The sequence below is a fragment of the Heliconius melpomene genome, chromosome 11 (genome assembly GCF_056956725.1).
Source record: "Heliconius melpomene rosina isolate 202511_hmr_F chromosome 11, ASM5695672v1, whole genome shotgun sequence".
Taxonomy (NCBI): Eukaryota; Metazoa; Arthropoda; class Insecta; order Lepidoptera; family Nymphalidae; genus Heliconius; species Heliconius melpomene.
The window spans coordinates 7156033-7182401 of record NC_140399.1 but is presented as its reverse complement, the minus strand read 5'-3'; the positions used below and the strand labels follow the sequence as shown (position 1 = coordinate 7182401).

Here is a 26369-nt window from a genome sequence, read left to right as displayed (position 1 = left end):
TTACTAATTCATATACCTTTCTTTTATCTAAGAAATATCTTTAATTTAACTTTACTTTTAGTTTGGTTTGTAGGCTAAGACTTATTTAAGGCCTCCGTGGCGCAGCAGGACACTATCTGATTGTAAGCATTCGATCCCCACTTCGGGACAAACGGGCATTTTCTGGCTTTAGAAGACATAAGTACTCTTGAGTTCTGCCTATATATTTCTGTACTTTTCGTACATTGATAAATAAAGATCAAATTTTAAAAGATATTCTGATCAAATATATCATTATCTCATTTTGGCAAAGTGCTTGTAGTTCTTAAATTACTAATCTTATATTCATACAATATAGCTAAAAACTACCGCGATGAACAAGGTTTCAGATTAAACAAAACCGCACTCGAATTGGTTTATTGATTTAGGAGCTATAGTGCGACAGACAAACACGCACACGTCAAATACTTTTTGCGTTAAAAATACCTTACAGTTTAATTATAAAATGCGATTCTAACATTGTGAGATTCTCTCTAAAAATAATAATAGCATAAATTTGCAACTACTTACTGATATAAATACTTCTTCTGCCTGTTGCAGGATAGCTATACGGGACCATCCGAACTTCTGCATCAGCTTTATCCTGGTCGGGTTATGGACTGTTGCTGAAGGATGCGTTCGGAACAAAGTTGGGAAACGCGCTCGGTCTGACAACGCTGGTGATGATGCCCCGTAACACAACTAGAAAAAAAATGCAGTTTAATAGAAACCTAATAATTAAAATAATATGTTAAATAATATAGATTCAAAAATGAGAGAAATGTTTTTAATGAAATAGAAGCAGCGTCTGAGTGTAAGTGTGATTGTAGTAGGTTGAGTTGAGAATTACCATATTTAAACCATTTTGATTACCCCCGGTCATGCAGACATAACTCTTCAACTCAAAACAAAATTTTGGAAAATTATGCTGATAGTGGGAACTGAATTGTTTTAATTTAGTTCAATTTTATTTCATTAAGGTAGTTCCTGATGGTCGGGAAAAAAACGCCCCCCAACTTCCCCATTTTCCGCCGAATTCTACCTCGTTACCAGAGCTTACGTATTTTACATATTTTAAAAAACCATATTTTAAATATCTTTAATCATATTTTAAAATTTCGTTCCTATCTCTTATGTAGTTACGTCACAAAGCTGTCAGTGCTCTGTTTTAGGTCCAGCTTAGAACGAGTAGTGATGAATGAATATTCTTTTCATATCTGTGTGCATAACTTTAGTATAAAGAGTGAGATATATTTGGAACACAGGGTTTATTTAAAAGTCTAAAGAAAATAATTTCTAATATTGTTATGAACGAATATCACCAATTTTAGATATTGCATTTTGAAAGAAGAAAAATAATATCATACCTTTTAATTATTGTGGAATAACCAACGGATATTAAGGTTCCTCACTTCCCTTTGGTTGATGGCTTACGGGTCTTTTGCGACTTGCCATATGTTTAGTTTAAAAAATATATATTTAAAAAAATGTTATGCATTATATTATTATCAAATAGGTATAGTTTATCATGAAATAAATGATTGTAACGAACTTTTTTTATATATCATTAAAAATTCATCATTTTACAACAATTTCTTCTTTATTAGATTTTTAGTAAAGATTTTTTTTCTCTAAAATAATTCTGGTTCACATAAATATACTTAAGGTAAGTGCCCCAAAGCTGATTTGGTATAAAGTTTTATAATAGCAAGATACACAGTTTTAGTAGCTAGTAGCTTCAGGTAGAGTTCTGCTCAAACTTTGCATGTATAACATTTGATTTTGTTACTTCAGTTTTACATTTTACTTATAACTAATGAGATTAAGATGACAATATACATATACTTCTATAGCTGATAATGTATATACTTAATGAAATTTGATCGGTTAAAATTACACTCTAGTTGTGGAAACTTACATCACAAACAAGGAAAAAAATCGAATAGTAAAAATTTATAGACATGTTATCCAAAAAAAAGTATTGCAAACTTGAAATTGCACTACGATTTTACTAGTTCATTTCTAGCTTAGGTTTGTAATTTTTACCAAATTGTACTTTCCGTTAACTTACTATCTTGAAAATAGTACGGAACCCTCTGTGGGCGAGTTCCTTTCGCACTTCACCAGTTTTTAAACATAATACATCCATGAATAGAAAAAAAACAAAAAACGAAAGCAGACAGAAATATAAAATGTAAAAATTTCATTAGAGTTACTTAAAATACTTTATTCGTTTACAATGCTTTAACTTACATATATTTAAAAAAAAATGTTCATTTTCCACCCAGTGTTGTGGTTTCACACTGGATGTAATTACTAGTAAGCTACTTACTGCTAATTAAGTCTGTTGCGAAAGCGGTTCGCTATGAGAATGGCATAATCTTTTTTTAGCGTATCCTTACAGCAGGATGGACTGAGGAAACCTAGTGATAGGACACTCCGTTCCTAAATTTGCAGAATTCTGGACCTCAGAGCGAAGAAATGAAAATATTAAATATGCCATTTCCTCGTGTCATGGAACCCACGCCCACGTCACGTGCTTGTTCCTCTGCTCCACAATTGGCTTCAACAGCTTACATATATTTCAATAAAAAATATATAAAACTTCCTCTAAACAAGGAAATTCTTAAAGTCAATTATATATAACCTATTGATAGTACCATTCAGAGATTTCTATACAGTACTTAAACGTATACCGTTCTTAGAAGCTATTATAATGCTATTGTCATTCAAATAGTCGTTCAGTTCAGTAGGAATTAGATCCAACAACTTTGAAGTGTTTTTTGTTCCACATTCAAGTTATAATATTTAGTATAAAATCCACAAAATAAAATAATTTCATGCAAAAAAGAACAAGTTAGAGGAATTGGTAGTTTAATTGATTTAAATACTATCAAATATAATAAATATATAATTAAGAATCAATTGTCATTTTCATATATATATTTCCTTTTAACTTCACTGTGTATCCCACACAGCAGGGTGGGCATTTAGGAACCTAGTGTTAATACACTCCGTTCCCATTTAGACAATTTCGTTCCCCATTTTCCGTCGAATACTGGACGCATTATGTCTTCATTGGCGGAGGTTTATGCCGCATTTTGCTTTATTAAGTAAGTAAATCAGTAAGTAAAGCTTATTACACTGTTCAAGAATATTTAAAGGATAAGCATGTATGGAATTAATGTCTATTGAATGTCGGGCAGGACAGCTGCCAGCTAATGTAATAGTAAAATATACCATTGACTTTAAAAAGAGCAACTGTTGAGTTTCTTGCCGGCTCTTCTCAGCAGAACTGCCTTCCGAACCGGTGGTAGCTTTTTGTTGACATGTACATTCGACCATTCAAAAGTGCTTATAAAGTTTATTTGAATAAAGAATATTTTGAATTTGAATTTGAATTTGAATTTGAATTTGAATTAACAGAAGCATTAATTAATAAGGTGATACTCACCACCATGAGATTCCACATTTTTGCTGCCTCAGCGACAGTGGTACACACAGTCGAGCACCCCGCCAGTAAAAGCAGCTTTTGTGGAGGATTGTACAACAAGTTGTACATAACACTCGCTCCCAGACCTGGTTCACACTGTAGAACAAATCAGAATAGTTAGTATTATTATTTTTTTTCCTTTCGCATTCTATAGTAGTATTTAGTATTAGTAGATTAGGGAGAGAAAACCCAATTCTGGGACACTCCGTTCTCTATTTAAATTATAATTTTAAGTAACACTTATAGGATTTTTTTTACGTTTTAAATGAAATCACGAGTATGAAATGTAAGAAATGATAATAAACAAGGTAGCTGCACCTACTTTTACACACAAGAGAAATAAAAATAGATACTTTTTAAATATAAATGTTGTTCCCAGTTGGAAAGTAACTTACCATTGCATTTACAATTAGATACTTCCCAAGTGAATAACGATGGCGTCTTTATTTTATGCTAATATACTAATGAATTTAATTTTTACTTAAATAATGTAACTGGTAAATATAAAAATATTACATTTCAAATGAAAAAATCAGCTTCGTGCCGAGGGTCCAGAGGGAACTCGTAGTAAGATACTCCGTTCCCCACTTTCCGCCAATTTTTTGGAGGCATTGAACCCCGGCTTTTTGCCTCAAGTAGGAATCGAACTCAGAACCGTCGATATTAACATAAAACTTGTTCTAGTAATCACTGACAATATTGTAAAAATAAAAAAAAAGCTTTTTTTATTTAATTAACCATATCATAACGTTAAAACTGAAGGTTAGAAAAAGAAAACGTTGGAAGCTAAACTTCTATTTATTATCTGACCTAGATAGATTGAATAGTTTTCGAATTTTGCACAGAACAGCGAAAAAACAGACAATGGAGCTCTATTAAAAGGGTTTCCGTTGCGGATGAAAACCGAAAAAATTGGGAAGTTTATTTTTCGAGTTATACTTTTTAAATGTTACTTCTACGAACCGTAGTGATAACATTAATTTATCAATCATTTTCTTTTTTTTTTATTTCCCAGCGTATCGTATTACGCCTAGAACCTAGTGTTAATACACTCCGTTCCTCATTTTCCTCAGAATTCTGGAGGCATTGCGTGTTGAGTGGTGGAACGAGAGCGAATAAATGAAAATATTATATATCTAGTGGAAATCGAACTCACAACTTATCTATATCAAACGCTTGTGCCACTAGCCTCACGTCTTACATTATTTGATCGCTTATTCAATATTAAACATGATGATTCATACAAAAATAGAAAAACTGTATAATTAATAACCTTTTACTTGAATTCGCATTAATTGGATATTAAAAATTCAGTTTTGCTTGTCAGAAAGAGCCGTCAAGCTTATGAAAGGGCCGGCTTAAATAATTAACGTTGACGTTCTTACCTACTATAAGAGAGTGACAGGCTACGTCGGTTATTTAATATCTTAAATTTGGAGAATATTAGGAAATGGTATACTTAAATAAATTGAATGGTATTTTAATATATAAGGGTAGAATTTGTAAATAATATATCTACTACTAAAGTGTTGATACCAGATTCTCGTTCTGGGTAGAGGTAAAGTGCGGTGTTGAGTTCTGCCACTCAACACTCAATGCCTCCAGAACTGGGCAGAAAGTGGGGAACGGTGTATTACAATAGGTTCCCTCTACCTACCCTGCTGCGTGCTGGATACAGCGTGAAGCTGATTTAATTTTATTTTTTTCTTTATTACAGGTTATAATAGATAGATGCGTCACAAGCCGTACGCTCAGGCCGATCGCGCCTCTCTATCGTTTGTTCTTTCCTCTCGCTCGCACGCTCGGCTCAGGCGGAACGTGTCAATCAGTCACACTTTTTCAACGGCGTTCATCGATTTATAAGATGTTATCACGTCAAAAATTTTACAAAATGTTTTAACTCTGAACTTAGGGCGTTGTGTATGTGCTTTCTTGAGAAAGCGAAAGAGAAAGACTAGCCTGAATAAAAATATAAAACGAGATATGAACTCAATAACCTGAAGTAATTGAATGTTTTATTTGGAAGTAAACTTTATGTAAAAGTAAAATTTTATCAATTAATTTAAATTTACCATGTGCATGTACAATATATAGACAAATTAATTCCGATTTACTTATTAGGTACCATTAAGCTCTCGATACCAAACATTAGAACGAACGAAATCATCAATTCTATCTAAGAGGTAAAATGTATAAATTGGGAAATCACTTCCATCCGGCTCGGATATTCTATCCAATAAAATTTTCTTTCGTGAGCGATTCATAAATTTTCAATAATTGAATCGAATGTCAGGTTCACTCTCCGCTATCGCGGTCCGCCACCCAAGATTGTAACGCCTTCTCGTTCTGTGGCGGCCTCGTTAGAAATACTGTCGTCGTTTTCGTACCTATTTCGTTTAATCTTAATAATATTTAAGGGGATTATTTAATTTAATGGACTATTTTCGTTATTAACCTACAAATATTATCCTATATCTTTTATTATATCTTTATTTATCTTTTATTAAACTTTTGAATTGGCGCTAAGGTATTATATTACAATAGTTTAAGAGCATAATTATATTAATTAATAATTAAAAGGTTTATTATTATTTTTGTATTTCAATTCTTTTGTTGTTTTAATTATTTTATAAAGTTTTTATAATTAACCTTCAAATTAGTGTCGTAACTGCATAATATAAATATTTAAATATACTTTACCTTACTATCATTGCTGTGCAGTAGTAATTTGAATCCAGATAACAGATCTGATCTTGCGTTAACATCGGCGAGTGCTAGTTCAGCAGCAGGTTTACACGCTTGCCCACCCTGCCAGCCCCCTTCCCCTTCCATCGGAAATATACCACCAATATGCAAGTCATTATCACGTCTACAATCGCTGTATCTCAAGAGTCCACTCAAAAGCAGCATCGGTAGGACTGTCTGGGTGCCACTTCTCGTCACGCACACTATACACTTGGCAACAACGAAGAATTGCTCTACAGCATACACTAACAAAGTAATAACATTGCAACACAATATTCTAGTTCTAGAAAACACACTCGCGGCCGCTTTTAATTTGACTAGTGGACGCTTTGGAAAATTAAATATGGCGCCCGTCCGAGGTATAGCGGCGTCGTGTAAATAAGATATCACCCGTAGAAATAGTAGATATAGCCTAATAAGCGTGAAATGTTTTATAAAATACGTCGAGGGCGGGGTGAGGGGCGCGTGGTGCCGGGCGGGCCCCGCCTGTGGCTCGCGATCCCCGGCACCCTGCAGGGTCATCGCTCGCGGCGGGGACATGCTGTCATTGTTCACCTTTCTCATTTTCCATCTTCTCTCCTGCAACAAGTTTCATGTATTAATTTCGTTAAACAAAAAAGTCAATACTGTCAATCAAGATTTAAAAAAAATGAGGACTTCTTGGCGCAGTGGTGCAAGGGTGTGAATGTAACGCGACGGTTGTGGGTTCGATCCCCACTCGAAGAAGTGGAATATTTATTTACGTTTATATTTCCATTTCTTCGCTCTGGTGTCGAGGCAAAGCGCGGCGTTGAGTTCTGCCCCTCAACACGCAATGCCTCCAGAATTCGGCAGAAAGTGGGGAATGGAGGGTCTTAACACTAGGTTCCCTCTGCCTACCCTGCTGTGTGCGGGATACAGCCTGAACCTGATCAAAATAAACGAAACAAAAAAAACATAATTTACATATATTATGTAGAAATTTAATATGTAACATTTAAGAAATATGTTTTTCTCTAACTTAATACGATAAGCAAGGAGAAAGTAATATTAACATAACATTTCCCTTAATATGTGACCTGTTCAACTGAAATCCAAGTTTTGGAATAACAGCCGGTGGCTATACCTGGTTAAGAACACATACTATTAGTTACGTACCTCAAACTTATGTTTGAACTTAACTTACCCTTCTATATTGACAAAGTTCAACTATTGTCAAAGAGAACAATTGCAGACTTCGATGATATCAGCTAACAAATAACTGGATGTTCTATAGAATGGGAGTCTAGAGACACTCGATTGGGGTAATATAAGAGGTTACACAAACATAGATGCTCTCTAAAATATGGCTTCTATGTTTGTCTGTCTAAGTATGTTTTTAAATGGCAGTTCTCAATATCCATATCTATATTATAAATTCGAAAGTAACTCTATCTGTCTGTTTGTCTGTCTTTTACGCAATCAGGGCCAAACCGCTAATTTAATTGTGATAAAATACTCATATAGAGATACTTGAGGGCCTCGGGATGAACGTAGGATACTTTTTTTCTCATATTTGTAATATTTTCGATATATACCAATATATTAAAATATTTATTAATTTGACATGCAATTTTTTCCGCCATGTTAATAACAACCGTCGCTATGCGACCGTAAATAATATACGATTTGCAAAGTTTGTTGTTAGATAAATTAATTTTTAACAAAAACAAAAACCGACTTCTAACAACGAACTAAAAAGTGAAAAATAATTATATAAAGATTTTATAATTTTGAAGTCGGTGCCAAGTAAAACAAACAGGCTTAGTAATTAGATATTGTAGTAAAGGTGTTGTAGCATTAGATTGACACCGACTTCAAAATTATAAAATCTTTTTAAAATTATTTTTCACTTTTTAGTTCATTGTTAGAAGTCGGTTTTTGTTTTTGTTTAAAATTAATTTATTTTACGATTTTAAGTGATGGGTAGATCTTAAAATACTGCTTCTTAAACGAGTGGTGATAGTGGTGGTAGTGGTTGTCAACGAGTGGTTGTGGTTGTCCCATGTAAAACTTCATTTAATTAGGTATTATTTTTGTGCAAAGTAACATTTTGGTATATTCACAAGAACACACATAAAAAGTATTCGGGCGAATTGGGAATCTCCCTTTTTTGAAGTTGGTTAAAAATGAGAACATCCTCTTTTTTGAGGTTGGTTGAAAAGAAATGCAACGATCAGGAATCTCACTTCTGACATCAATTTAAAAAGTTTTTGCTTGTAACTATTACAGTATAATTAATTTTTGGCCAAAAAAAACAAACTTTCTCAATTTTCTCCGGATTCCATAATCGAAACCTAACCAAACTTTCACCAAATTATCCTTGAAGTGTATCCTTTCAAATAAAAAAAGAATCATCAAAATCGGTTGGCGCGACATTGAGTTATTCGGCTATTAGTCGCGCACATGCCTAATGCAAATTTAAGACTTATGGGATTTTGTCATGGATACCATTGTCAGACATGGACCAAAAAAAAATGGGACCATTCGGGAAGCTATACCTTTCAAATAAAAAAAAATTATCAAAATCGGTTCACCCAGTTAAAAGTTATGAGGTAACAAACATAAAAAAAAAAAAAAAAAAAAATACAGTCGAATTGATAACCTCCTTTTCTTACAGAAGTCGGTTAAAAAGAAAAATAAATGCGTACTGAAAAATTCACCTCAAAATTTAGCCTTATTTTTGGGCAGACATCAGCCCTTTTTTAGTTTAGAAAGGGGAATCTTGAGTATATCTTATTTTGTCAAGGAATGAAAGAAACGTTTAAGTAACTTTAACAAATGACTTGACAATTTCGGTTTTTTACTCTGATAGCGGCCTGAAAATGTTTTATTTATTTTCTCCTAAATGGGAAAAGTAAAAAACGATTTGTTTTATCTATTGTATTAATAAAGTAACTTGTCTTTAGTCTAACTACAGTTATCTATCTATATATATAAAATCGAAAGGTCACTCATCACGAAATCTCAGAAACTACAATTGCTAGGAATTTCAAATTTTGCATAGGAGTTATTTATAAGACGTAGGTGCTCGCTAAGACGGGAATTTGCAATATTCGACTTCTAAGGGGTGGTTTTTGGGGTTTAAAGTTTGTATGAAATTTCGTTACTACAAATGCTAGGAGTCTCAAATTTTGCATAGACGTCACATATAGGATGTAGGTACTCATAGAGACAAAAATTAATAATAACGTAGTACACGCGGGCGAAGCCGCGGGCGGGCCGCTAGTATTTTATAATGATATAAAGCTACGGTCTTATATAATGAATCATTAAAAACCATATATCTATCGACTTTTGTACGTATGCAGTATCGAAAAGTATTCGCAGGAACAAAGGACCGATAATCGTCTCTCCAGGGCATCGGCTGTAATGAAATGAGCTTAATGGTTCGTTGATTATTTCCCCTAATACTTATCGCTGTTAACCTTTCAGGGTTTTACTTAATGAAATGAGAAGATGCTTTTGTTTTATGCTATTCGGAATGTTGTAATATTTAGTTTTGCTAATGGAAATAATATTGTTAATTAATGTATTGTATGTAATTGCTTAAGAAGAGTCTAGTGTTGAGGCAGAAGGAGCCTAATGATGAGACACTACGCTCTCCACTCTCCACCAAATTCTACAGGCATTGTGTACTCAACGTATTGAACTCTACGCCGCGTATTTGCTCAACACCAGAGCGAAAAAAAGAAAATATGAAAAATTTCAATTCCTCGAGTGGGAATCGAAACTTCTCTCTCTCCTCTGCCCGCCACGACTGACCTCTTATTGTATATGGATATACTTTATGTAATAATAATGTAAGTATTAGGGTTACAAGTTTAAGACAGAGATGGAATATATTATAGGTACACATCAAAATCAATACCAGTATTTTCGTAGCTTGGAGAGAAAATACTTAAGAATCGAGGTGGGCGAGCGAAAGTTATTCTGTAGGACTATTTTTTTTAAGTTCACAGCTAACAAAAAAATACCTTAATAAGGATGTTGACCTAAATGAAAATAATAATGAGAAAGTAGAATATTTTCCAAAGAGGTAGAAAAATGTTAAGATACGTTAATAACTTCTTTGTTATAATATTAAAAAAATAACAAGCCACAAGTTACTATATGCTATGACTATGTAAATAAAATTAATCAATGTTAATAATATAAAACCAACGAGTTTGTTAGGTTCCACGCGCTAATCTCAGGAACTATTTGTTCTAACTAAAAAAATCTGTTTGTATTGGATAGTTTATTTATCGAGAAAGACAAAAGTGGTGTTACATCACTATGAAAATAAAAGATAATAAAAGTTGGCGTCAAAGAAATAACAAATTTAAGATAGCATAATGTATAATTAATAGAAACTTTTCCTTCCACTGGGAGAAGAATAAAAAAAAGAATATTAAAATGTCTAACTTCGTCAAAAAATTATGTATAATATTTTCAAATAAAAAATATCTCATAAATTTAAATGAGGATAATTATATTAAAACGACACATCATTTATATGAATGTAACAGTCGAGCGGTTACTTGCAATTACATGCAGTGTGACAGCGGAGCATCCAGTGCTTTTTTGCAAAAGCTTTGTTTCATTATAAAACCGGTCAAGTGGGAGCTGGACTCGCATACCGAGGGTTCCGTACCAAATTCAGAATTTATATTGGAGGTATGTCAACACGATGTACAGTTTATAAGAATAGTAATTTTTTTTCGCATTATTTAAAACCTGCTGACCTGACCTGACATACACATGGTCCGTATCATTTTTACAACGTGACAAACTTAAGTTTGCGGACGTCTACATTCATTTTGCTTGGAATGAACTACAATTATAAGTTTGTTATGTTTTTTTCTATGAAATATCGATAAATATTCTTTGTTTTACCTTTCTTTGAACTACAATTTCCCACTTCTGGCCATATTCATAATTGTAGATTCACTGGAAGTACCATATAGGTACGGAACCCTAAAAACGTGACAAGTGAATAAGAGATGTATGTTATATTTAAAATCCGTATAATTGCCTTGTTTCTAAGTTATTTAAAACAATATTACATACATACACTTAGTATTTAGCCTTTTTGAATGTTCACCGTTCAAAGCTTTGCCCTTGCATCATTAAAATTCTTTAGCAACACTAACGAAGTTCTGTATATATATTTTTTGTGTCTCTCATTAAAATTCATTTGGAAATAATATATGCGAGATAAAAACCCACGATATTGCTAAATATATTCAGTACGAGTGAGTTTTATAAAAAGAAAAGCATGTATATCCGGAGAAAAACGTGTAATATACCGAATTTTCCATTAGATTAAACTCCATTATGCCGGCCTTTAATGTTAAATGTATACAGATTTTGTGAATATAATTGTGGCGTTTCCTTTTTGTTTGATTTTTTAGCATCCCGCGGAATCCCGCGAGGAGTATTTCCTGCTTAGTCTTATTTGAAATAAGTATGACATCAATCTTCCTTTCAAATCCTCCTTCATCTCAAATTATGTTATTATCGCATAAACACCTTATTTCTTATTGTTATTTCAACAGCTTCACGCTGTTCCCGCACATAGCAGGGGGAGGTAAAAGGAACCTGGGTAACCTCGCTTAAGACACTCATTAAGCCACTTCCGATCCCCACTTTTTACTGAATTCTGGAAAATTGCATGTTGCCCACCCAAATGTCATGTTAACAGTTGCACGCACATGGGCACAAACCAATATTCTATAGCAATATTAAAATACACTTAAAAATTGTTAGAATACTCTTAAAAATGAAATATCCAACTATTTTCTATTTTCAGTGATCCCTATCTCGCAAGCATAGTATTTTGAATTTCCCGAAGCCACTTTGCCACTTTAGCTCAGCCAGAAACCAATTACGTCTCTCAACTATCGAAATGGCACTTAGCTCAGTCATCTGTAACACCCTCTCGAATCAGACAAAAACCATTAAAAATACAAAGGGTGAAGAAATTTACGAATGCTTATTGGATTAGAATTACTAAAAAGAATTTACAAACGTTCACTAAACTTATATTATGAAGCGAATTCATGATAAAAGATAGAAATAAAAGAAGAATCGCTTGTTCATAAATTAATTTATTATAGGTTAAAAAGCAATTTCATTAAACATTTTTGGAAACTTTAAGTTAATTGTTAATTTTGTATATCAGTAATTTATTAGTCGATCGTGGTGAGTAATTGTAAACGCGACAGGTTGTGTGTTTAATTTCTTCACTTTTTAGTGTCTAGGCGAAAAATAGAGAACGGAGTGTTTTAACCCTAGATTCTCTGCCTACTCTGCTGTGTGCGGAATACAGGTGAAGCTAAAAACACAATTTTCATATGCTTTCTAAAAAATATTATATAAATTAAATACAAACTGCTTATATTATATTCCATACTTAAATACAAAATAAATATTCATACAGTTGTTGAATATATTAAAGTTATTAGCTTTAGTTCGACAACTGTAGAGACGGTGTGCTCACACGAGCGTGCTAACCGTATATATTAATTTTGAAGACAGTCACCATTCTCCTGTTCATTGTAATTTATGGTTTCATTATTCCAACCACATGGTATATTGCTGGTTAATTGACATTACAACCGAGTTTCTAAGTCATTATTTTAGAATGAACACACTGATATTTTGAAAATACGTAATATACAAGGCACGAAATGCCTTCAGGATTTAACGGAAAGTGGAGAGTGGAGTGTCGGGGTGGACTCTCGGTTTTCACTGCCTACCCTGCTGTGTTCGGGATATGGCGTGAAACTGAAAAAAACAAGATTTACGTAGCTATAATTAATATAAGACATAATTTTGTCGTTTGTTTTGATAATCATGATTTTTGTAATAATTCGTTTTAATTTTTATTATTGAACGAAAAAAGTAATAATCGTTCAATACATGCTATATCTATATTTAAACAAGCTTTTCATAGACTTAATTTTATTTAATGAAAGCCCCGAACAGCGCTCGATGACATTACTGAAGCTACTCGCAATACAACTGCTATGATTGGGTGTGGTGCGGTTAATTTTATTCTACTTCAATAATAACATATTGTCATAAAAACAAAGCAATTACAACGTCCGAATGTTGTTTTTATTTTTTTTTTTTTTATTTTCACGCTGTATCCTGCACATACTAGGATAGGCAGAGGGAACCTGGGATACTACTGTTGAGAGACTCCATTGCATTTTCGTTCTCCATTTTCCGCCGAATTCTAGGGGCACTGTGTGTTGAGTGGTGGCTTTTAATGCCGCTTAAAACATAATATTGACAAAAATATCATAAATGATAAAAACTGTTTTCAATTTTCTCCCCAAAAACAGCACAACAAAAAACATTAATATTAATATTATAATAAATTATAATGAAATATAAATCCTTAATCAGCGTTTCATGTTTCAATCTTCCTTCCTGTTATGTCGGATTATTTTAAAACGGAAAACAAAACACGATTATATTAGAGTATTAACGGTAACAGGTACTATTTAGCCCACGTTAACGGTAAGAGTCACCAAACAAAAAACATTAATATTAATATTATAATAAATTATAATGAAATATAAATCCTTAATCAGCGTTTCATGTTTCAATCTTCCTTCCTGTTATGTCGGATTATTTTAAAACGGAAAACAAAACACGATTATATTAGAGTATTAACGGTAACAGGTACTATTTAGTCCACGTTAACGGTAAGAGTCACCATTTAGTCAAAATTAACGGTAAGAGTCACCATTTAGTCAAAGTTAACGATAAGAGTCACCATTTCGTCAAAGTTAACGGTAAGAGTCACTATTTAGTTGAGGAAGAATAAAAATAAATGCGCAATCATTAAGTAAAGAGGCCGTTCAATAGAGCCTTTGTGATTTCCCTATACTTATTGTATTAGTATTCCTATCTTAGAATATTCTGAACGATCTTGATATCCGATATGACTTTCAGACTCAAGTAGTGCTCGGTCTGTAAGAAGCACTTTAGAATATGGTAGAAAAATAAATTGTCTTAAATATAAGATAGTTATCTAAGAACTATTTTATCTATTATCTGTTGTCTTTTTTTATTTATTCAAAGAATGTCACACTGTGGTTTAGGAGAGTTTTTAGTTTGTATATATATATATGTACAAAATTGTGAGTGTAAGCGAGACGGTCGTAGGTTCGATTTCCACTTGAGAGAGTGAATTATTTAATATTTTAATTTTTTCGATCTGGTAGCAAGACAAAGCGTGGCGTTAAGTTTCGCCAATTCTCGGTGTCAAGAAAAAAAGAGTCTCGGAAATTCTCCGGAAAGTGTTTTGATGAATTTCAGGATATAACGTGAAACTGAAAAAAAAAGAATTTTATCTTTTACATTAACGTAGTTATAAAATTGTTTTGCATTGAACTAGCAACCATTGTCACTAGCTAAATACACTTCACTGCACTACAATAGATCCAAATAATATTAGTAATAGTATAGTAATAGTTATTAGTATAGTAATAGTTTTAAATAATAGTTTTTATTCTTAATTTAACACTGTTCGGCCAAATATAAAATATATAAAACTTAATTTAAAAATAACATTCACATTATGTAACTTTGTTACGTTTTACTAAATTACATCAGGGCAGGTTGGATTGTCACAGAGGGAACCGTTAAGACATTCCGTTTCCCATTATATATTTCTTTAAATTTTTTTTAAAATTATAACCACGGTTATTATAAACTCCCAGCATTCATATTAAAGTTATCTATTTAAAATGACATTATGACGATAACAGAAGGTAATAAAAAGTAATATAAAATATTTAATGAGGACTTAAAAGCTCTTCCTTCATTGTGGAAACTACGGAGGATTAGGACGGCTCACCGAGGATGAGCATAGACAATATACGGCTGGAAATAAATAATTTAAATCACTAGGATTTTGTGGAAATAATAAACACTGTATGAAGAACCATAAGCTTTATTAACGGCTTTTTAGTTATTAATATTATATGTAATTTTTATTTATTGTTACGCTCAACTGTATTGACTTTTTTTGAGTCTTTTTCATTGAACTTATTCAATTTCTTTGTTGATTTCTATTTTTTATAAAACCTTAGGTACATTTACTATTAGAACGTAGCGGAATTTTTTAAGTATATTTTCTAAATGTATTTTTCTTTCCAAAGTGTGGAATAAATTAGGAACTCACCATCCTTTTAAAAATATAAAAAAATGTTTTAACAAATATATTTTTTAACTAGCGGACGCGCGCAGCTTCGCTTGCTTATTTAGGGATGAATTCTAATAAACCATGAAATATGTGTACAATGAAATATTTTTAAGAGTCTAAATTTCGAATTTTATAAAAATTGGTGGCGATTTAAAGATTTTTCCATACAAACTTTCAACCCCTTATTTGCACCCTTAGGTGGAGAATTCTAGAAAACAATGAAACACGTATTCAATTAAATACTTTTAAAAATCTATATTTCAAATTTTATAAAAATCGGTGCCGATTTAATTTTTTTCCCATACAAACTTTGAACCCCTATTTCACCCCTTTAGGGTTAAAATTTTTCAAAATCCCTTCTTAGTGGATGTCCAGATCACGAAAGTAAACTTTTGTCCAAATTTCACGCGTCTACCATCAGCGGTTACGGCTGTGCGTGCGTCTTACCTCAGTCAGTGAGGACAAGTCCTTTTATATATATAGATAACCCCTTTTTTGTTAAAAACTATGTGATTTTCCAATAATTAATAAAGATTTACACTTCAAGTCCCACTAGTGCAAATAAGCAGGCGAAGCTGCGCGTGTCCTCTAGTTACATATATATACATACCACAAGAGTATGCATTTCAAAAATTTTTACATGTCGTAAATTAATGCTCCTTCATTTAATGATCGACCAGCCAGTTGTTTACCATATCACGCATTCAAAGCGAACGTAACGATAGCGCGATCTAACTTACAAACAACGCCATCTAGTTTTCTTTTCGGAAGTTTATTTTATTATGGACGATTTGGACCAGGCTTGAAATTCCTTCCTTCACGAAGTTTTATGAATGCCGACTTAATTTCTATTTCGAATTTGGTTAGCTAGAGAAAAAAGGATTGAGGCCTTCATGTCGCAGTGGTAACGTATTATGTAAACGTGACTGTTGTGGATTCGATCATCAATCATTAGAATTATTTTACAAAAAATATTATAAATCTTTACCCAAACCAATAAATTATTTAACACTAGCAGACCCGCGAACTTCGTATCGCCTAACAGTCGATTTTTTTTTAATATGTATTCTGCTATTCAGGAGACCCGGTCAGCTAGTAAGATAAAAAAATAAAGAAAGTTCATAAGTCAACAATTATATAATGTCAAAAAAAAATTTAAATAACTAAATTCTCGTAATATTCATTAAAAATGACAATAAAAATAACAATTTCCGATATCTTATTGTGATATCTACTTATTATATTTTATTTCATTTTTACTTATTCTAAATTCAGTTTCATTTTCATTGTAGTACTTAATGGTACACGTTATTTTTTGTTTGGTTATCTGGCGCGTAAACAAACAGAGCAGATAGTTTTCCAACACGGGAACGGGCAACATACACCAGACCATGCGAGAAACATGAGTTTCCTATATTAATACCACAAACACTTAATAACTGCCCCTGGGATTTGTTTATAGTCATTGAGAAAGCAAGCCGTAGCCGTAGCAACTGTAGTCTTTTAAGCTCGAATGGTATGTCAGTTGAAATCATTGGGATGCGGGGTGTCAAAAAATCTTCTCCTTTATACTTTCCTTTCAATATGATTGTTTCTATTATGTTATTAATTATTTTTTTTTGGTTGGTTGGTTGATATTTCGCAATATTCTAACTACACATCGAAGCTTTAATTGAAGTCTGTGAGGCGGCAATCCTGGCAAATCAAGTGAGTTTAAAAATTCCAGTGGATAGTTCACGACATCATCTTCATTAGTTGCCGTATCAACTGATGATAATATGTCTTCATTACGCCAGGAATTCCATCTTGAAAATTGAAAATTAATTATTTACATCAGTGTGTTTGGCAGCCAGTAAACCTCTTTCGCTCAACCAATCATGGAATAAATATTTTTCAGCAACATTTGGAAGCACTTTATGAATGAACTCATCTTTTGATTACGTTAACTGACAAAAACGATCAGGAAAGGTGATGCAGCCAGTCAGCGCATCTATAGGAAGTTTGCCATTACCAATATCAATGAGTTGTTTAGAGAATATGTCTCCAGATTGATCATTTTGCAACATGACACGCATATTCTTGCTTAAATGTAATACCTTGACATGTTTCCACAGTTTGGAGGACTTTAAACATGAATTCAGCTCATCAGCTTGCATTGAACGTGGAACCACTGGAAATCCTCCTCCTTATAATAAAATCATTGCGCCACCAAATTGAATGGCAAACTGAGTTTTTACAATAACCTTACAATATTGGCAAGCTGAGTTTATAGATCCAATAGCAACACAGCTGTAGGCACTGCTGGCATTAATTGATATATCGTAACAAAAAGCAGCTCGATTCAAACTTGCACCATTATCAGACAACTGTCGTGCTCAGGTTCATTGCAATATTCACGTTCTGGGAGTATGATTATATTCTTCTGCCTAAATTTGTCCACCGCCTTATAGAAGGCATATTTAGTAAGTCAGAAATATACAACACTTTATTAATATTATAGAAATTTGTGGCTTTTAGATTTAATAATATAGATGCACAAAGAGACGTTTACATTTTAAGTGACATTTCGCCATAGAAATATTGACAAATATTGACATTAATAGACTGAGATCCCAGGGCCCCCAGACCTACATGATTTTAGCAAAGCTGAAATTTTGAAGATTGATAGTTTAATATGTACACAATACATCCTCTGTAACTTAAAAAACCTTCAGAGATAGTGCTAACTTAAAGCACACTTCCAGTTGTGTTAAAGTAGAAAGTGGATAACTTATCGCTAATAGAGATCTCTACCAGAAACTCTTGAATGTAGGGGATGTTAAAAGAAATGATTCGGGTGCGGTATTTTAATATAATGTTAATAATAATAATAAACCTACATACAAATATACATAATATTAATTAATATTACTATAACTACATAAATATATACAATGACATAAAAGACTTGAAACAGAAAAAGAAAATTAATAAAAAAAAGACAAAATGACTACTAAAGATTCTAATTGAGATTAAGAAATGTTGTTTTAATATGATTTTAAAAGTATTTAGAGATGGATTGCCCGACAGTATAGAGATAGGTAGTGAGTTCCATAAGTGCACTGCTTGAACTGTGAAGGATTTTTCATAGACAGAGGTATTAAATATAGGGCACTCAAGCTTTCTTAGAGTTACACATGAGCGTACAGGTCTTTCACTTGTAAGTGTCAATTGAAAACGCTCCCTTAAGTAAGGAAGAGAGTTTTTATATATGTTTTAAAGTAAAAAATGTATATTCCACATTCTTTCACGTGGACCTTTACTTCTGCCAGACGTCATAGAGGTTCTTTAAAATTGGGGCAAATTACATTAAAGTAAATCTAAAATTTATTATTTACGGACTATTTCAAGACCCCTCTAGCCCCAGACCCTAAGCAACCAGATCAATCCGATGGCTTTATCATTGTCCCAGAAAGAGATATACCGTTATTTTTCTCCACCTCTGAAAGGATCCCATTTTCAAGTTAGTGAGTAAGCATACTTGTCTTAACTACATGTAAGACTAATAGTCCTCAAAATTTCACCTTTGCTAAAATGACGTCGGTCTGGCAGCTCTGGGATCTTGGGCTATAATAGTTATACGATACTAACGTCACTCAATTGTTTTGCCTTCCAGGAATCCAGCTACCAACATTTAAACTTTATAGTGGGGTATTAAAATCCAAATTGACTTTTAAGTAGATATCAATACGAATCTTTTGTATGGGAATATAGAAAAGTCATGTTTTTGGACCTCTTCTAGTATTTTTTTAATTTTTTTCTCTCCGTTAGAACCATCCTCGTACTTCAAGGAATATTATAAAAAAAGAATTAGCGAAATCGGTTCAGCTGCTCTCAAGATTTGCGCTTAGCAACACATTCAGCGATTCATTTTTATTAAAAAGAAGATATTTCGTATATTTTTTTTGATATTATAAAATTACTTTTGCCTCGTTCCAAGTCAGGTAATGAAAATAATAAATATTTAATTTCTTCGAGTAGGAATCGAACCCAGAACCTGTCGTGTATATAGTGCCGTGCTTGTGCCACTGCGCCACAACGGGCCTCAAAATTATAAGAATGTAATATTATTTTTCTGTGATACACATATATGTTACCAATTTATGGTTTTTTTTTTAAAAAAATATTAAAATTGTATATATTTATATAAATTTATATCATTTGGTGTTGAACCATTTTAAATAATAATTATGGTATTACGTAAGCATCAAAACAAATGTTTATTACGTAGAATAATTTATTTTAAGACGACTGACGAATTATATGTTATAAAGTTTATCTGGGTGACTGGGGTTCCACATTAGATCCAATTTTTTTTTATGTCAACAGAAAATGCTCATCACGCTGAATAACTTTTCCTAAAGCGTTGTATTGATATCTCTTATAGATTAGGCGGGCTGCTAGGGTCTCACATCAGGTATTCGGACTATCAAAATAAATTATAGCCTATATGTTGCCGAAGACTATTAGCTATGTAACAAAATAGGTTTCATTTAAATCCGTCCAGTAGTTTTTGCGTTAAATCGCCACAACAGACAGACAGACAAGAATTCCAAAAATCATATTTTTACCTTCTATTACTTGTATTGAGTCCCCCTGAAGTGTTTTTTTTTAGTTTATATTCAATGTACAGATTTTACCCCCCTTACAGTTTTATTATACAGGATGTCCCAGGAGTCAACGATAAAACAAAAACAGGTGATAGACCAAGTCGTGACAGTTATGAGAAAAATATAAAAAAAAATCTGTGTCATGTATTTTTCATATTATATTGATTTAAAAAAATATCGGAAAAACCCATACCCTGTGATGATTTTTCAAGTTCAAGGCTACAAATATTACTCTTTTTTCACATTTTTTTCTGTAACGTAATCATGAGTAACCCTTCTGTGAATTACAGTTTAAGATTGAAACATACCTGCATCGGTTTTCAATACAATGCCGTGTTTTGCCAAACATTAAATTCAAAATATTTAGTACACCCAATTTTAACCGACTGTACTATAAAAAAAATGTACTACACTGTTTTTGCAAATAACTTTAAAAGTTGGCGCATTTAATCTGGATTCCGAAATGGTACGATACTTGCTGGATTACTTCTTTGTTGAAGAGAGAAAAATCTAAATACACGATAATCGGGATGACATTCAGCGTTTTGGTATCTTTTCCGATACATTATAGCGGCAGCATTAGCATTACATAACCACTCTCCATGAATGAAATGCATATTGGCAATGTGTCAAAGACCGAGTATATGGCCTAAATCTAAAGTAAATGTATCGAGTATATGGCCTGCGAGATCGCGGACTCGAGCATATAGGTCCTGGGTCTGCCCCTAAGTCGGAAAGTTCAGGTATCTTAGATCCGTCATGCACGAGTCTGGAGGCATCGATCACGATCTCCATGGTCGGATAAGCGTTGCCTGGGCTAAGTGGCGGGAGGTCACTGGTGTGGTCTGTGATCGCAGGATACCGTCCAAACCTTTTCCGACTTAGGGGCTGGCCCAGGACTTATAAGGATAGTGCTCGAGTCCGGGCTCATTTAGGCCATATACTCGGTCTTTGACACATTGCCAATATGTATTTCATTCATGGAGAGTAGTTATGTAATGCTAATGCTGCAGCTAGAATGTATCGGAAAAGATACCAAAACACTGAACGTCATCCCGATTATTGTGTATTTAGATTTTTCTCTCTTCAACAAAGAAGTAATCCAGCAAGTATCGTACCATTTCGGAATCTAAATTAAATGCGCCAACTTCTAAAGTTACTTGCAAAAACAGTGTAGTACATTTTTTTTATAGTACAGTCGGTTAAAGTTGGGTGTACTACATATTTTGAATTTAATGTTTGGCTAAAACACGGCATTTTATTGAAAACCGATGCAGGTATGTTTCAATCATAAACTGAAATCATGAGTTTTCTGAACTGAAAATGAAAATCATGAGTAATTCACAGAAGGATTACTCATGATTACGTTACATAAAAAAAAAGAGTAATATTTGTAGTCTTAGGACTTGAAAAATCATCACAGGGTGTCGGTTTTTCTGATATTTTTCTCATAACTGTCACGACTTGGTCACCTGTTTTTGTTTTATCGTTGACTCCTGGGACACTCTGTATATAGAGATATAGATTATCATTATTTTTAATAATTATTATTATTTAATAGAAGTTCATTATCCTAATTTAATTATTATTTAATTAAATGTAGATACGTAAACAGTACTTAACGGAATTACTAAAATCTTTACATAATTTGTAGAAAAGCTAACTTTATAACGAAGAAACCTTATGATTAGCTTAATTAAGGTATAGATAGAAACCAGTTTATAGCATATCGATTTCTCATATTTTTATTTATTTGCACTAAATACTATAGGATTTTATCCTATATTTTTTTTATTTATTTAGGTGACCTTTATCCTAGTGAAGCTGTAAGAGGCACGTGCACAGCTTACCACATTGTGTTATTTAGTGTACTTAAAGGATATTGTTCGTTGGGTGTGCTGTAAATACTTAGATAAGGTATTTAGAGTACGTACTCTAAGATTCCTATAAGAACTTTACTTTTCTCTTTTCTTATATGTTATATAGCATGATTTTAAAATATAGAATTTTACTCACTTGGAAATCTTCAAAGTAACTTCGCTTCCTTGAATGTTAAGAGTTTTCAATAGCTTATCATATAAAATATTAATATTTATGATGTGCTACGATAGTAAAAATATTTCTGAAATGCTGAAGTAATAGACTTTACAGTAAACTAATATTTCCAAGTTTTAAAAATAAATATTATGTCAGATTTCACGAAATTTTAATGTATAAAAACTCTTAAATTTTGCAATTTTGTATATACGCTTGAATAAAAAATGTTCAAGCTCAAGTTGAACTCGTCCACCGAGGGTTCCGTAACAAAACAGATAGACAGACGGACAATAAAATATAAGAGGTTTTTCTTTTCGGTTACGGAACTCTAAAAATCCTTTCAAGACTTTTTCTATTTTAACTAAATTAGATTTATGAGTAACTGCTATATTTTTGATCATATTATCTAGTCGCAAGTTTTAGTTTTGACGGGCATTTTAGTTACCTGAAAAGTTCCTTCTTAAAACACTTGCAATCCGTTCATACGTTTGCAACTCCTTATACTTTTTACCCATAGTAGATGAGTGGCACAACCCTACGCTTACCCCATGCATAGTTTCCAACAAAATAAATTAAAGTAGATATGTTTATTATAATAGGTCTCCTGAGTATTGACTTACTTTACTTGTTAACGATGGCGTCTGTTTATTACCCCTAATCCCTTATTCACTTCCAAAGCGAAATTTCTTAACAAGATAAATTATCTCATCGTAGCATAAGCTAAAAGTTAACGAAAACTCAATATTGGTATAATTTTTGTAAATAAATAACGCCGGAAGTGGTGTTCCTTCCAACACTTTGCTTCACACGTTGGAATTTACGAATTACGAATATTAATGAACTGTAACGTTCGCTTCTACGTTAAAGTCAATAAATATTCGTAACTATATCAGTTATCAATTATTAATTTATCGGCAATAAACATTATTTATTCACGGATTTACTGGTTAATCATTATTAAAAAAAACGAAACGAATAATACAAAATTCTTTTTTTTAGCTTTACACTGTATTCCGTATATAAGGTGCGGAATTCCACGCCGTGCTTAGTAAAGGCAATTAGTTACATTGTTTTCAGGTTCTTGTAACATAAATTTATTAGTTTAGGTGTAAATATAATAATTTTTTACCCATTTATACTTAACACAGTTAATATAAATGGGATATAACTATTTTATATACGAAAATGATGGACGATGGGTGATAAAGCAATAAGGTGAATAGATGGCCAAATAGGGGAGAGGGGACTAACCTTTGAGGACCTGGAGATGAATGAAACGCAATGACGGTCATATAAAAACTCACGCAGCGTATGCGAAGATTGATGACGATAAAAACTGAATAAGATACCATTTGATACTTCCTTTATCTTCAACCATATGATGGATTCATTAGCTATAATAATAATTAAGATTTTTTATGAATTTCTTTTATAAGTAGTTTTTTTTTTGGTTATTTTGCGCCTGTAACGAATTTAAAAAATCAATTAAATCTATATTTTTTTAAATAATCTTAAAGATAATTAAATTTTAACTATAATAAAATATCTTTGCATTTTTGAAATGAATTCCATATTTTGTATATAATTTTTTTTCAGCTTCACGCTATATACCGCACGTAATAGAGTAGACAGAGAAGGCTTAGTGTTAAGACACTCCACTCCCTATTTTCCGCCGAATTCTGAAAGCATTGCGTGTTGCCAATTGAGTGGCGGAACTCAAACCCTTGCTTTACCACGACACCAGAGCAAAGAAATGAATATAATATAACGATTGGCTTCCTTTATTTGAATATACAGTAAAATATGTAAACAGACTATTTCAAACTATAACTAAAATTAACATTTATCGTGAACTTATATTAATAGCTTCATTTAGTTCGGACTTGGACAATTCAGTGTTAGTGCCTCAGCTCAGACGTGACCGCAACACTGGTACCGTACAGTGGGAACAAATGTACTGTAATTAAATTCCCTCCACACTACATGGTAAGTAGTTTCTTAGGTACACTTCAAACTTTAGTCATACGGCTAGTTTTCTATTATTTTTCGTATAATATTTTAGTTATGTTTGTACGTAAATGTGGAAAGATAATATTAATAAGCTTATTTTTGCTTATGCGATTTGTCGGGACGACAACGACAACGTCGGGCTGATTTATGTAATTTCTATCTCCACTCAATAAACAATGCCTCCAGAATTCGGCGGAAAAAGGGGAAGGAAGTGTTTTAACACTACTTTTCTCAAGCTGCTCTTGCCGACCATGCTGCATGCGTGATACAGCGTGAAGCTGACAAAAAAAAATGACTAATAAGTACTTTATTTGGACTGTAGCGGCATAATTTAAAGGACCAAAAGCTGAGCAAATAATTATAAAGCCAGATTCAAAGATAACTATTATTTACGTGACCATCCTGTCATAGCGCAGCGGGAATTATGTTCAACTAACGCTATTTACTGTACTCGAAGCCAGCCCATATATCATTTACCATGTTAGTAATTTGTATGTAACATTTTTTTTTTTTAATTTCCCACTGTATCCCGCACATAGTAGGATAATAAAGGGAACCTGGATCTAAGTGTTAAGATACTCTACTTCCATTTTCACTTCCGACCCCCAGTTTCCGCTGATTTCACAGCTTGTTGATGAATGGTGGAACTTAACGCCGCGGAAAAATTTTATGTGTTAAATATTTAATTTAGTCGAGTGGCAATCGAATCCACAATTAGTCGCGTTTAAACATACAAATTGAGATCATAATTTAATTAATTCGAAAGGTTTTAGCAGGAAAATGGTAAATAGGTAAAGTATATTTACGTGTAATATGTGTAAACGTAGAAAAATAATTAAATAAAAAAATAGCTTAATGATGTATCCCACACATAGCAGGATAGAAAGAGTGAATCTAGTGCCGAGACACTCCGTTCCTCACTTTTTGCCGAAATTTTATTCAATGTAAGTGAGAAATAATTTCATTTCAATGTATATTTAAAACAAAATCCTTCATATTTCATATCGAGAACATCAGAGATAACTAACTAGTTAAAATTTTATAAAAGGTAACAACCTCAGTCGAGTTTCAGGACTATGCTTCTGAGACTACAGTAATAATGAGATGCCTCTAGACGCCTGTAGGGTAGGGCCGGTCAACGCACCCGCCAAGCATGAATATCAAATGTTGTTTGAGAACACGTCTTTACAACTTTGATTGCACCTATTTAACTAACGCCAACTTTGGATATTGTAGTAAATGGAACCTGGAACCTTGTTAGTTCATACATTAAATTAAATCAGTTTACTGTATTCCGAACATAGCATGCTGGTGGAAAGGATGGAACCTCGTGTTTAAGTACTCCCAGTCCAGTCCAGTTTATCACTTTCCGCCGAATTCTGGAAGCATTGCGTGTTGAGTGGCGGAATTCAACGCCACCTTTTACCTTGACACCAGAGCGAAGATTTTATTTCCTGGAGTGGGAATCGAACTCCCAACCAACCTTACAGATTTTACACTTCGTGTCGCTGCGCCATGACTAGCCTTGTCTTCTATATAATATAAAATCGAAAGGTCACTCACTCATCACGAAATCTCAGAAACTACATGTGCTAGGAATCTCAAATTTTGCATAGGAGTTATTTATAGGACGTAGGTGCTCGCTAAGACGGGAATTTGTAATATTCGACTTCTAAGGGGTTGTTTTTGGGGTTGAAAGTTTTTATGAAACTTCGTTACTACAAATGCTAGGAGTCTGAAGTCACTTATAGGACGTAGGTATTCATGGAGACAGAAATTAATAATAACGTAGTTCACGCAGGCGAAGCCGCGAGCGGGCCGCTAGTATAATATATAATCTTATATGTGATTACAACTTTCCTTTTATGATGATGAGTTGGTAATTATCTTAGCTCTCAAATAAATTGCCTCGCTTCTGGGTTAAGTAAACTCGCGAAGTAGTCCCCGTTGGGGGAACTTAATAGATTCAATATTCACGTGTTTATCTCAAACTGATTATATAAATAACAAAGACAAAGTTAGTAGGGTAACTTTTTATATTATGTTACTAGTCGTGGCTCATTCAAAAATGTTTTAACCGCATACAGCAAGCTTGGCAGAGGGAACCTAGTGTTAAAACACGTTCCACGTTCCCCATTTTCATTCCTTTCGTCGCTCAGAATTCGGCGGAAAGTCGGGAACGGAGGTGTCTTAA

At 33.0% G+C, this 26369-nt stretch overlaps 1 protein-coding gene across 2 annotated transcripts in view; it reads right to left on the bottom strand.

Annotated features, from left to right (window-relative positions):
• Positions 1–26369, bottom strand: part of GABA-B-R1 (gamma-aminobutyric acid type B receptor subunit 1) — a 160992-nt gene that overhangs the window by 68621 nt on the left and 66002 nt on the right. For both annotated transcript variants that reach the window (XR_014878399.1, XM_085192452.1), the window contains exons 2-4: positions 6212–6835; positions 3473–3607; positions 550–720 (exon numbers count right to left, since the gene is read on the bottom strand). Coding sequence is in view for 1 of the 2 variants with exons in the window: in XM_085192452.1 (XP_085048578.1) it covers positions 550–720; positions 3473–3607; positions 6212–6820 (915 nt within the window). In the remaining variant the exon portion in view is untranslated. The remainder of the gene's footprint in view (positions 1–549; positions 721–3472; positions 3608–6211; positions 6836–26369) is intronic.